The sequence below is a fragment of the Achroia grisella genome, unplaced genomic scaffold, assembly GCF_030625045.1.
Source record: "Achroia grisella isolate CSIRO2021 unplaced genomic scaffold, CSIRO_AGI_Agris_v1 utg18712, whole genome shotgun sequence".
Lineage (NCBI taxonomy): Eukaryota > Metazoa > Arthropoda > Insecta > Lepidoptera > Pyralidae > Achroia > Achroia grisella.
The window spans coordinates 183,434-196,720 of record NW_026712691.1 but is presented as its reverse complement, the minus strand read 5'-3'; the positions used below and the strand labels follow the sequence as shown (position 1 = coordinate 196,720).

Below are 13,287 nucleotides of genomic sequence, written 5' to 3'. Positions count from 1 at the left end.
TTTACGGTGACTGATACAGATCGTTCATTAGCATAAAATACAGAAAGAACTTAACTATGCTAATGTTAAAGTCATTTTAAAAAAATATAATTTTCCATTAACATGTACTGATTATGTATTGGTTCTTCATAAAATAATGAATTCACAAATAGTTAATTTGCATGATCTAAAGGTTGTTACAACAAATTTGACGACATGTAAGAATTACGGTCATATATCGTATATTTCAAGATGTCTTCAAGATTGTGACGCTAGAATGGCATTGGACTATTTTAAAAAATTATCAACTTCTGACAAAAAAATCTTGTTAAAATCTGTCATGTCTAAATATGAACAAATAATTAATAAGAAAATGAATACAATTATCGAAAAGAATTATTTGGACTTTCTTAAGGGAACTCAAATGTTGAATTTCAGTCAAATAAAAAATATTGAAACATTGTATTACCTAAAAAAATATATAAAATATCTTTAAATTTGAATAAATTATATGTTGAGAATTGTTGCATTAAAAAACAAATTCATGGTTTATTAAATCTGGAGAAACCACCACTTCAGGACAATGTGGTTGCTGCTTAACGCAATTAATATATACTAATCAATCACACTATTCCATGCTGATGGGACAATTACGCAAAATTTCCACACCAAACCACTCAGCACGAAAGTTTGTTGAGAGTCTTCTTAATACATTCTTTAAATGCAATGATAATAATTTGTTCTTTGCAACTTTTGTTTCGCTATTATCTGATTTTAAGGATGGCGACAATTCTTTACTCTTACTTGATGCGAATGAAATATTGATAGAATTATTAATCAACTGTGCTGAAGAAAATTTGCACTATATTGCTGAAAAATATTCCATTATAAATGCATTAATAAATGCCAATATTATTCAAAGAAATCTATCTATTGTCTGGAAGTTCCATTATATATTTTTACCTATGTCATCAGTTGCCGGTGTTAATGATTTAATAAACTTTTATAAGTTACTAACTCCTAAACATACTGATATAATATCTCATTCTTCTGAAAGGTGTGATTTTATACCATTTACTATGATGTCGAGTATTATGGTAAATGCAGTACATTCGGGTCAACCGTTATGTAATTATTACTTTGAAAAAAGGGACAAGATAGCACAAAAAAATTTAATTAAAATTTTGAGTTCTAAAAACTATGATGAAGTTCTATTAACAGCTTTATTGGTTATTTTGAGCAAGTACAAAGGAAATAAAAAATCAAAGAATGTGGATTTTAGAAATCTTGCAAGGACAAAATGAGTCTTTGTCTCCTGCTGTTACGAATTATCTTATGATGCCTTTAATACGACGTGCATTTCTATTTGATTCTAGTTTGAGTGGAAACTCAATATCCTGTTCACCTCAATACATGTTAAAAAGTAAATTTAATATCAACTTGGCTGAATTTGCTCTTCCTGATAGTAATGAAGAAACGTGGGATGTTAAGGTTATATTATTTCATGTGCTAAGAGAAAATCCAGATACTTGTTATAGCAGGCTTTTTGATTTGTGCCGAACATTGAATTTATCTGTAGATGATGGATTATCTTTACAATTGATAGCTCTTCTCACAACTTGGGAATTAAAGTATAAGGTAATTAACGATGATTTAGATTGTCCCCATTTACATTTTGACAACAATCAAAGGAAATAACTACTAAATGTTCAGTGATATGGGAAAATATTGATCATAAAGACTTTTTAAGAGATATTTTAAATGATTTTTGGAAAAATGGTGAAGTTACTATACATGGCAGATTGATTTCTATAAATCCTTATTATTACGAAATATACATTTGTATATACTACTTGATATTTGGTTCATCAATGGAATTACGAAATAAACGAGAATACTTTTTACTTAACTTTCTAAAAGGTTATAGAAGATCAAGTGCACCCAAACAATATGAATTTGAATTATTTTCTGTAAAAGGTATATTTCCGCAAATCGGTTACTATCGCCTACCATTTCATTTATTTCTGCGTGACGATATGTGGTCTAATTTAAAATCCGAAATTACGCTTGAAACATATGAACGGTGGATACCTAATGTCGGATTGTTGTCGCTTGATCCTGACTTTCAAATTGCGAAAGATATGATATGCAGCAATGCTTTGAAACAAACCATGACTACAAGAAAATCTGATGATGTCACTAATATCCATACAAAAGAGAGTGAACCATGGCGGCTTTCTAGTCGACAAGAACCATTACTTCGTGCTGCACATCGATGTGTAAGTCATATTGCTAATATGGAATGGGCTGGTGCCTGTCTTTTTTATGTTCTTCAGGGCTGTGCTCGTGGTGCCGACCAGGTAGCGGCAGCTCAATTATGTTATCAATTTGCTGAAAAATGGGCAGCATTACAGCCAGGTGTTAGGGCAGTTCGACAAATGGAACGCTTGCATTCTACTTTATCAACCCGTCATGCTTTACATAAAATAGAATGGAATTGTGATGAATTTGTTCGTCTTTCGACAGAACCCGCTCAACTCATTCGTGCTATGTATTTGCATCCTAATTTTGTTGAAAAAATGAGCCGACATGATGTTAATCGAGCAGCAAATGAAATCGCAGATAAAAATGCTATTAATATTAGTTCAATTAGAATTCAAATTTTAGAAAATATTCTCGAGAAGTCGAATAATGAAAATAAACATAAACTATTTTTAGGCTTGAATACTAAAGAATTAATGACTGCAAAATATATATTAAAAGCCACTTGCCCAAAAATGGGGGCCATCTATTTATCTCGAATTGCATTTGATGATGAAAGTGATTTTAATAAATGTAAAAAACTTCGAGCACTACAATGTTTAATGAGTGTAATAGACACTGACGCTGCTGTAAAAGTAACAAATAGAGACCGCGATTCTTTGTGGTCATCGCTTTTAGAATTAATAAGCATAGTCAATTTAGAGAATATTGATATGCCTTGGGTTATCGCCACATTTATGCAAGACAAAATAAGTGCATTGGATCAATTATTACAATCGTCAGGGATAAATGTTGAGGCTTTAAAAATAGCATCAGATATCGCTCGTCGATTTGGCAACAAACAGACTATTCGTAATATTGTACCATTTATGTTACGTGCTGGTTTATATGAAGAAATGATACCTTTATTACTTAAAGTATCGTCACCACTTAACGATATATTGTGTACTGCTTGGCGTGCAGTCATATTATCTCCATTTCAACGTGCTGATTATCCGATTACAGAAAATCAAAAGAGAAAATGTCTAAATGCTATAAATTTATTACCGGTTTGTCCAGTGATTAAAGACGAAGATTTGAAAGAAATTTGGAAAAATTGTATAAGATGCAAGTGTTTTGGCATAGGTTGTCTTGTTTTACCATACATGACTTTCGAGATGAGACAAACGTTACCGGAATTGAAAAAAATCGATAAAAGAAATCTCATAGTCAGTCTCAAAAACCTACATGCTGAAACATTTCTTGTGTCTGGTGCTATGTTTGTTATTGAAAGTATGGGATCTAAAGTTTGCCGATAGTTTAATTAGAAGTTCATTCATCATTCATAATTTAAGTGTTACGCTCTTGTCGGTGGAGCAATTAGAACTACATAGTTATAAATATTATGTAGATATAATAAGTCGCAATATTACTGAATGTATAAAATCGAACATTTAATAAATCTGTGTTGGTTACTAACAGTATTGAATTATATTATTTTCCAAATACAATCGTACTATTATACTGTACTACTTCTTCTTCCTGCTAATATAATAAAGGCGAAAGTTTGTTTGTATGGATGAATATACAGATTGTGAGTTGAAAGGGGATGTTGTCTGATGTAATGTGGACTGATAATTTTATTGCTAGTAATGTATCATGCCAGGTTGACCTCTACGCGCTCGTCCTCCATCCTCCTGGGAACTATCGTGATAATTTTTTGGTTAATTTGTCACGATGGGCTAATTGATCTGACCTCATGCTCATCTTATCCTCCACTGGTGCCCTGCCAGCGTAAACCGTCAGTGTAGGCGGGTGCATTACTCCATTATCATCTATAATATATATATAGCCCAACAACCCACGACGGCCAAACATACGTCTTATTAGTAAATGTGAAAGTTCTTGTATGTGTGTCCCCAACACAGAACGATCCCCACACATGAAACCTGGATCGTGGTTCCTTTGGCAGGTTTCAAAAATTCCATTTTTCCACATATTGTTCGTAACAGTATATACTTAACGTTATTTTATTAAAGCTGAAGTTTATATATATTATTCAGATAACTATTAAACTGCGTTTCCTTTATTACCAGACAGTTTTGTTGGTTCTATCATGCTACCATACGCATAGAATGCGTATATTGGGTAACAACGGTGTACATAAATTAATATTAAATTCGTTAATTTATTCACATATTGCTCGTAACAGTATTATAACTTGCGCTGCTCATTGCCAGACACTTAGTATGTATGTAATAATACATGAAGCAGAAACTTGTTCGAACCATTGCGTAGTGCAACCACACCTTAGTTTATATAGTGAAGTAGTGCAGGATGCTAATATTATAGTTATTTGAGTAAGAAAATAAATCTGACATAGATATCAGAGCAGAGACCAGCACCAGTCCTTACAAGAATCATCCGATCAGATATAATTAAAATACGTGACTACATTAATATTTCCTGTACATCGTCAAATTACTAATATACATTGAGTAAGCACTCATTGTTAGTGTGAAAGACATAAAACTGTAAAAAGTATGTATATGCGTATTATATTATATTTTTTAAACTACGATGGTGGCAAACAAGCATATGGCTCATTTGATGGTAAACGGTTAATGCAGTCTATGGACACCGGAGAAATCAGGGGTGCGTGTTACCGTCTCATAAGAAACCTTAAACTCTCTTAACAAACCCAATGCTGTAATCTTTCGAGAAAACCTCGGCAGGTAGTTCATTCCACAATGTAAGTATACACAGGAGGAAGCTCCTCTGAAATCTTACGATAGATACTAAACAATTCTCTGTCGATAGCGAGCGGCGCGATGGTATGATGAAAGGTAGATTTAGGCATTATATATACAATTGAATTACTAATATGATTAAATTTACATGAAATGCAATCCAAAAAGTATAATGCAACACTAAATATTTATTTTAATTGCACATGGTAATGTTGACAAGACATTAGATGTCACTTTGAGAAGCGCGATTGACGTTTCTTTGTTTACGTTTTTGGTCTCGAATGAATATAGGAATATCTTTCAAATCTTTAAAAATATTGTAAACTATAAAAGTATAATAAACTATAAATACAGTAATTTAGTTTATATTAGAATTAACAGAATCTGTTGGAAAATGTCTGATTTTGATGAAAATGATTTCGATAGTTTAAGAGATATTCATGATATTCACGATGAAATTGAGAAATACAAAAGGAACCCTGAAACTTCTGGAATGTTTGTTTCTGGCTGGGATGATGCCGATCAAGACGTTGATTTGGTCAAGGATCCGAAAGGTAATTTTACCATTATTTGCCCCATCACGGGCAATGCAACCTCTATTCGGTCCCGCTGGAACCTATCGTGACTTTATCACGGTGCTAATTTCCTAATGTTATCTTCATCCAGTAACAGAGACAGGACTGTCTTTTTAGACACTAAAATAGCGGTTATATGTTATGAAAGTCAGAATCAATTTTTTCCTATTTACCTGCTATGGAGGAACATGAGGTAGTTATTGTTCTCTATGCATTTGAGAAATAATGTTAGTTCTGTAATGACAGTTTCCTATTTTAATATTTCAATTCCTATTTTACATATAATACATGTTTTGTATGTGTGTTACATCTTCATTAAAAGTATTGTAGTCCTGAATATCATTATTTATATTGCTGAAAATTAAACCTTTGGATGATAAAGCAATATACTGAACTATATAACCATCATAAAGTACTTATATCATATCATACTACTGATAATAAATAAAAAAAAGTAATTGCATAAAAAGGGTAATTATATTTCTTTCTAGTAAACAGTGGTTTTATTTTGTTCATAAAATTACAATTTTGTTATTTTGTTTTGTAGCCAATCCAGTAGACCATGTATTATGGGCCGCCGAAAATGGTGAACATGACACTCTGACAGACATATTAACATCTCAACCAGGACTAGTGTTTGTGCAAGATTCTGATGGTTATTCCCCTTCATCGGGCTGCTTATGGTAACCATTTAGCTTGCATATGTTACTTACTCAGTGCAGGAGCTAGAGTGACTTCTACAACTGAACATGGATGGACTCCTTTACATTCTGCATGTAATTGGAATAATTATAAAGCTGCTGCAAGGCTACTGGCTGCTGGGGCAGATCCTACTGCTCTGTCTGAAGGAGGTAATATTCCCTATTACTAAATTTGAATATTCATTTTTATTTGTAATGTTAAAAATAGACTAGATGACCACAAAGGTACAAGCAAATTGTATATGAATTAAGAAAGGTGTTAATTTTCACATGGAGCCTGATTTTATTTACTTTCTTAGAAAGGGTAATAGAAGATATCTTAATTTACGGTTTGCCTAAAAAACTGTGTGTATAGATATCGCAGTCTTACCAATTTCAGCTGTTAAGTACCTTTCTTTATAAGCTTTGTTTCTGTTGTAGAGTGTGATTAAGCAGTGAATAACTGAGTGGGCAGTTACCAGTGGCAAGGCATGTGCCATTATTTATTAAAAATCGGTAATAATCATATATGCATGTATAATTCCTAAAGAATCTAATGATATATAACAAAAGAAGTATCGAATTAATATAAATGTTTAAAAAGAATGAGCTGCCAGCCATGAATGTCACTCAGTAATAACATGTCTGTAGTAAGTCATAAGGATTAAAAAAAAGATATGGTGAAGCATGGCACAGAAAAGTTTGGGAAACATTTTACTTGTGTATTACTGTAGTATTTGATTAACTGATATTTGATAAATAAATTTACCTTATCTCATTTTAATAACTCCATCTGCATGCGTTGCATTTTACCTGTTTTTTTTTTAATAAAGAAGTTTATCTGATTTTAAATTTACTGGAGATATATACATAAACATTCCAAATGGTCGTAAAAAGTACAATATCAGAATTAATAAATTTGTTTTTAGGCCAGACACCACTGCACTTAGCAGCAGCGATTAGTCATTGCAAATCAACATTACTAATTTTGATGCTTCGTGATGATATAGTTGATGTAGCTAAGACACGAAATAAGTCTAATGAAAGACCAGAACAGTTGGCGTTAGGTCATGGAATATATGCACCATTATTTGAAATGGCATTACCAGCAGCATCATACATCCGGTCCCCAGCTTTTACATATAATCCTTATGTTAGAGAACAAATAAAATAAAAAAATTTGTTAAACAAATTAGTAATTTTATTTATTGCTTGGACTTTGTCCGCGTGGAATTTTGCATCATTACTTTACTTTTCTAATATAAAAGTAGTCTAAATTACTCCTTATTACATCAGTTACCAGCCAATAAGTCTCGTAAAAATAGATCCAGCCAGTTCAGAGATTAGCCGGAACAAACAGACAGAAAATTACAAAATATTTGACAAAAATTGTAAAAAATATTATTTTGGTGTATGTACCGTATGTATATCCATACGCATGTAGTATAAAACGGTTATTTCAATAGTACAAACAGACATTGTAATTTTATTTATATGTATAAAAGGACATGATTTTTTTATACATTATACAATATTAATAGGTACGTAGGTATCGATTGATCATTACATTAACAAAGGGGTGTGTAATCATCGTTGTGTTACTTTTAAAACTGCAGTAATGGTCTGCAAAATATCTCCTACTACCACATCTATCAAAAATCATGGCGGTGTCATGGAACAACAAAATTAGCAAAGATATTTTTTATGTTTCTTTCCTTAGAGCAGTAAGTTGTGCTTTTGAAGAAAATTTTAGTTGTTACTACATGATGTGTGGCGGTGACTCCGCAATCTCAGGACACTATCATCTCTAAGAGTATTGGGATTCTCGGTGTCGATAATAGCTCTAGCACAGTTGAGTTCCATACTCCTCTAGGAGAAAAGGCGAAGCCAGTGCCAAGCGGTACAGGTTTGGCCGCACATAGAGTACTGCTCTTATCTTTGGGCAGGAGCACCTAGATATGGACACCAGCTCATTCCTTTTGACTCGGATCAGAGACGTTTCATGAGAATTGTCGTTGATCTTGATTTCTCTCGCCTCAACTTAAGTGGTTCGATACACTTAGGTTGAGGCGAGATTTCACTTCGCTTTGTGTGTTCGACCATATATACAACAGACTATATTCTGAGGAATTTTTGGACATGATGCCTACGGCTACCTTTTACCATGGCCATCAACAGGGAATTCATCCCAACACGCTAGAACCTAATTGGTCTTGGACAGTGCAGTTTCAGAGGAGCTTCCTTTTGCGTACACTTAAATTGTGGAATGAACTTCCTGCCCAGGGTTTCTTATGGGACTATAGCATGGGGTTTGAAAGGAATATTAAGGTTTCTTAAGGGTCAGCAATGTGACACGCCTGGAGTCTCACGTGTCCATAGGCTACGGTAACCATTTACCATCAGATGAGCCGTATGCTTGCTTGCCACCATCGTAGTATAAATATATATATATATATATATATATACCGAAAGCATTTCATATTACTTACTGCAATAGCACGAACATGCAAAAAAAATAGTGATATACTATTTTGAATAAATAAAAGCAAGCTGTAATATGTGACTATCTTTTATTGTCAATATTTAGGGTTAATTATGATATAATAATCATTTGAACCGGAAAGGAATTACTTAATTTTATTAATAAAATTAAAGTAATTCGTTTACGAGGTCGTTGCTGCTCAACCCAACCTCGGAGCCGCATGTGACTTTCGTTTTCGACCGAGAGGAAATAATCTACGAAAAGTCTCTGGCTACACTTCTGCAAGTTTATAACAGACCGTTTTCATATCAGCAATTATGAATCATCATCATGTTTAAATAAAAACTATGATTGCTAGTAATTCTCATGTTATTGTCAGATGAGATGTGTTCAATCTGAGTATAAGTTTTAGTCATGTTTTCTCTCCGCTCCTCTCTCTCCCAAAGAAAATTGGCTGAATGTGTATCTATATTAAATTTAAGTAATGTTTTTCCCGCCTGGTATGAAGAAATAGTCAATATCATAGTATTTTATAAACGTGACCTTAAAATAACGTTTATAATTATTAATTTTTTGTTCCATCGTGTTTTCTTTTTTGTGCTTTACTTTTAAAACCTCTTTTTAAGTCAATAGATTTCTGAATTTTTGAATTGCTTTCAGTGTAAATATGCTCTTTTGTCTGCTTGATAGCATATTGATAACTATCAGATAAATTATCAAATATTTCAGGAGAAATTTCCATTTGAGGCAGTTTTGATTTTCCACTAGATCTGATAAGGTCCTAAAAAGAAAGGTGAATTATGAGCGACTGGATTTTGTATAAATTCTCACATAAACTGTTGGCTTAGAAACATGCCCATATTTAATTGAGAACCTATATTTAAATCAATAAGATTTTAATGTGATTTGGTAAGTAGATGCTTTTCCGCAGTCTACGTTTTTATTATCCTATTTAGCTGATTCCGTTGCCGAACCATGACCTCTGGTATCTTTTAGACGAGGTTGTAAATCACTACGCTACAACGTTCTCATTCTCAAAGCAGTAAATAATCCATTATTGTTAAATTTTGGGTAAAACAGAACTACATTTTAAACCATAAAAATAATTTTTAACATTCAATGATCCACAAATTTAAGAAATTATAGTAATGTAAAACATGAATATAAAAATTACCATAAATATGTTGATTTGATTCTGTAACAAGATTGTAATAGCATGACCTGTGCGACCTGCTCGTCCTGTTCGACCCACTCTATGGATATATGTTTTTATGTTTCTTGGTGGATCATATGAAATAACGTATATACAGTTTGGTATATCAATGCCTCTGGCTAATGCATCAGTACCAATCAGTCTGAAATAGAATAATGTTAATTACTACTTGTTTATTACAGCTTTTATTAATTTCCATAATTAGCCATAGTAAAAGTAGAAGCGAGTCAAGTTTCAGGGACTATTTTAATACCAATATCATTGATAATGATATGGTATAGTATGGCAAGATCAGTTAACCCATTCTGACGAATCCACAAGGAATTAACCATGTTGGTTTCTAGGGTTAAACTGCATAGAAATCGATCTGACATTAGTATGCTGTTGAACTTGGAATTATTTAAATATATGGACTGTCAACGCAATGATCTGTAATATTCGGCTACAGGCAGGAGTGTATAACTGTATAGTCTTAGTAATTGTAATTATTAAATTATGTTTATTTTCAAAGATTACATCTTTCAAATATTACTTTGTTTTGCTGCAAATATACCCAACAGTCATGTTATCTTGTGCGCCGTTTTTGAGAAGCTCTTGGGCCTAATCCCAGTGTGAGGCCCAATAGCTTCTCGAAAACGGTGTCTGTTGGTGATATTTTAAAAGAAAGCAAAACTGAACTTGGTAGTATCATCTTTTCTATCACTTGAGATCAGAGCCAGTGCAGAGATATTAGACTAATGTCAGCTTATTTTTATCTAAGGTGTTTATGCAATTTACCTTGCTATTATATATATATATTATATAGCTTTTAAATATGGTCCAGCATATCTATATATATTATTATTTATTAACTATATTATCTATCTATACAATATATATATATATAATTTAGAGATAGACATGTCAATGGACTATGTATTCAGTTGCTTGAATGTCTTGCCTGTTTAACTTACTTGGTAATAATTGATTTTCAGTTGAATGAAATTCTAGGCACATGAATATCACTATATAAACTAGAATATTTAAGGAAATAAGTAGTAGCAGTTACCTCAGATAACAATAAATATACATACACATTAATTTCAGATTGGGTGAACTTCTTTAAAACATTTTCTCTTGTTGATCTATCTAATGCTGAGGATAACTCTGCAACTTTTAAATTACCATTACCCCAAAAATTCAATAATACAGTTAATCTGTGTGCAGTTTGTGCTGCATTTGTGAAACATAAAACTTTGTTCCACTTTTGCTCCACTAAGAAATGATACAGAACTAATGGTTTATTTTCAGCTGTGCAAGTTATATATTTTTCTGTTAGTTCTGCTGGGGTTGTATATTTCCTAATATGATTCTCATCTTCAAAATTAACAGATGCAGCAGAGAATAGTTTGGGCTGGAAAAGGCCCCATTGGTCTAGTTTCTCAGGGTCTTGAGACAAAGTCGCAGAAAACATCAATTTATGTGGTGAAGCTTTTTGTTCAGTGATACTATTCCAACTCAGTGGTGGTACTTTGCCAGTCATTAATTCATTTTCTAATTTAATATGTCTTTCTAAATGATAAAGCCAGTCATTTTGTATATTATCCATAATTCTGTCAGCCTCATCAATAACTAATAATTTTAAGCATTTCAAAGAAAACCCTTTAGTATTTTGGATGTGTTCTACTAATCTTCCAGCGGTGCATACTATTATATCTACTTCACTGACCCACCCTACTGATTCAGCTGAAAAATAAGATTTATTTATTTTATATTTATATAGATTATCATAGTTAATAGAAGTACACAAAATTATTACATACTATATCGAACTATTTGTTGTTGTTCTTGATGCAGTGGTGTAGAAGCACTCAGTAAAGCAACTTTTAAACCAGTCTTTGTACAATACTTCTTAAATACTTTGGCAACTTGAGTTGCTAGTTCTTGCACAGGTAGAACAATTAATGCTTTTACATAATTACCAATGCTATTCATTAGAATCTGTAAGTAATACATTTTGTTATAAATAATAATCTATATTAACGATGCACTGAAACTATTGCACTATATTTTTCTGTTTGTGGTGGTAAAATATTTACCTGTATCACAGGTAAAACAAATGACAGTGTTTTACCACTTCCAGTTGGTGCTGAAACACAAACATCATGTGGCCAGAGAGCTGTTTGTTTGTGTTGATTAAGAATAAATGGAATTACATGTTCTTGCACTGGGAACAGATGAAACACTCCTTCACTAAGTAATGTGGATTTCAGAATATTATGTAACCACTCCTGTTTCTCCACAGGACATGATAAATTTTGCAGGTCAGTAGGTACACTATGTGGATGGGACAGCCAATAGGGTAACACCCTTTGTACCTACACAATATAACATTAATAATATCTTATAATTAATAATGAAATAATATTTTTATTACAAATTCTTAAGACATAATAAATACCTTTATTTTTTTCTCAAACTCCTTTATACCTAATACTTTAAATTCATGTAAATTTTGCTTTTGTATATTTGGAGATTTTATTGTACCCGTTGCAGCTACTTCTTGTTTATGATATTCTTGAATATCCTTTACTTCATTTTTGTGTGTTACCTTTTCGTCATCAATTGCCTTTACTTCTTTAAGTATTATATTATTCGATTGCTTATGATCTACACATGTTTTCCTTCTTTCTTCAATCTTTTGTTTTAATTTTTCTAAATTTTTTGATTCTTGATCTACCCAGTCTACTTCTTCATTATTATCTCTATATCTACACAAAAACTTTACATTTTCAAAAACAAAATATTATAAGAATTCTTTTAGTTACCCAGTGGAACTACGTACATATATTTTATATATTAATCAAGTATATAATAACATGGAATGCATTTGTTACTTTTAAATAAAAATTTAATAACAGACTTACAAAGTAAATATTAGTTGGTAATGAAATGACTAACGAAAATAAACAGACGCCCTATGTTATGGGTATTGTCCGATTTGAACAGTACACCGGTTGGTATTGGGTTTCGTTTGATACACGAAATATACTTCAACTACTACTACTTTAAACTCCTATGTAATTACCAAGAATGACAATTATATGTTTACGCCTGTTACGCGGTTCACCGAGAAGAGCGGATTCTAAATAAATCATTATATTCAATAATGCATACCCTGATGATTTTACTTATCAAACTACACAAAATTTCCCCTTGTATTGGAAACTACTTGGCCCCAGAAAAGCTGCGGATCAGTGGTCGTAACGAGATTATAAGTTTAAGGCATAAAATAACACAAACCTGTTAATAACGAATAGATCCATTATAAATAGTAACACTGAAACGTAGAATTGCAATTATAATACTACTATTGATTCAGGGAGAA

The 13,287-nt window shown here is 32.2% G+C and overlaps 2 protein-coding genes and 1 pseudogene across 2 annotated transcripts; 2 read left to right on the top strand and 1 right to left on the bottom strand.

Annotated features, from left to right (window-relative positions):
• The first annotated feature begins 602 nt into the window (after window positions 1–602).
• On the top strand, window positions 603–3,558 carry LOC131841687 (kinetochore-associated protein 1-like). Its single transcript, XM_059190000.1, is given in 3 exon segments — window positions 603–1,250; window positions 1,252–1,674; window positions 1,677–3,558. Coding segments are annotated over 3 exon segments (2,922 nt in total). The 5' UTR covers window positions 603–614; the 3' UTR covers window positions 3,540–3,558.
• Window positions 3,559–5,300: 1,742 nt separating this feature from the next.
• Window positions 5,301–7,417, top strand: LOC131841689 (ankyrin repeat domain-containing protein 49-like; annotated as a pseudogene).
• A 1,777-nt stretch (window positions 7,418–9,194) lies between these two features.
• Window positions 9,195–13,282, bottom strand: LOC131841692 (probable ATP-dependent RNA helicase Dbp73D). Its single transcript, XM_059190010.1, has 7 exons — window positions 13,203–13,282; window positions 12,361–12,670; window positions 11,999–12,277; window positions 11,723–11,900; window positions 10,994–11,645; window positions 9,882–10,062; window positions 9,195–9,488 (listed from the first exon to the last, which is right to left on the bottom strand). Exons 1-7 carry the CDS (start codon window positions 13,223–13,225, stop codon window positions 9,273–9,275), a joined length of 1,839 nt encoding a protein of 612 aa, XP_059045993.1. The 5' UTR covers window positions 13,226–13,282; the 3' UTR covers window positions 9,195–9,272.
• Window positions 13,283–13,287: the final 5 nt, after the last annotated feature.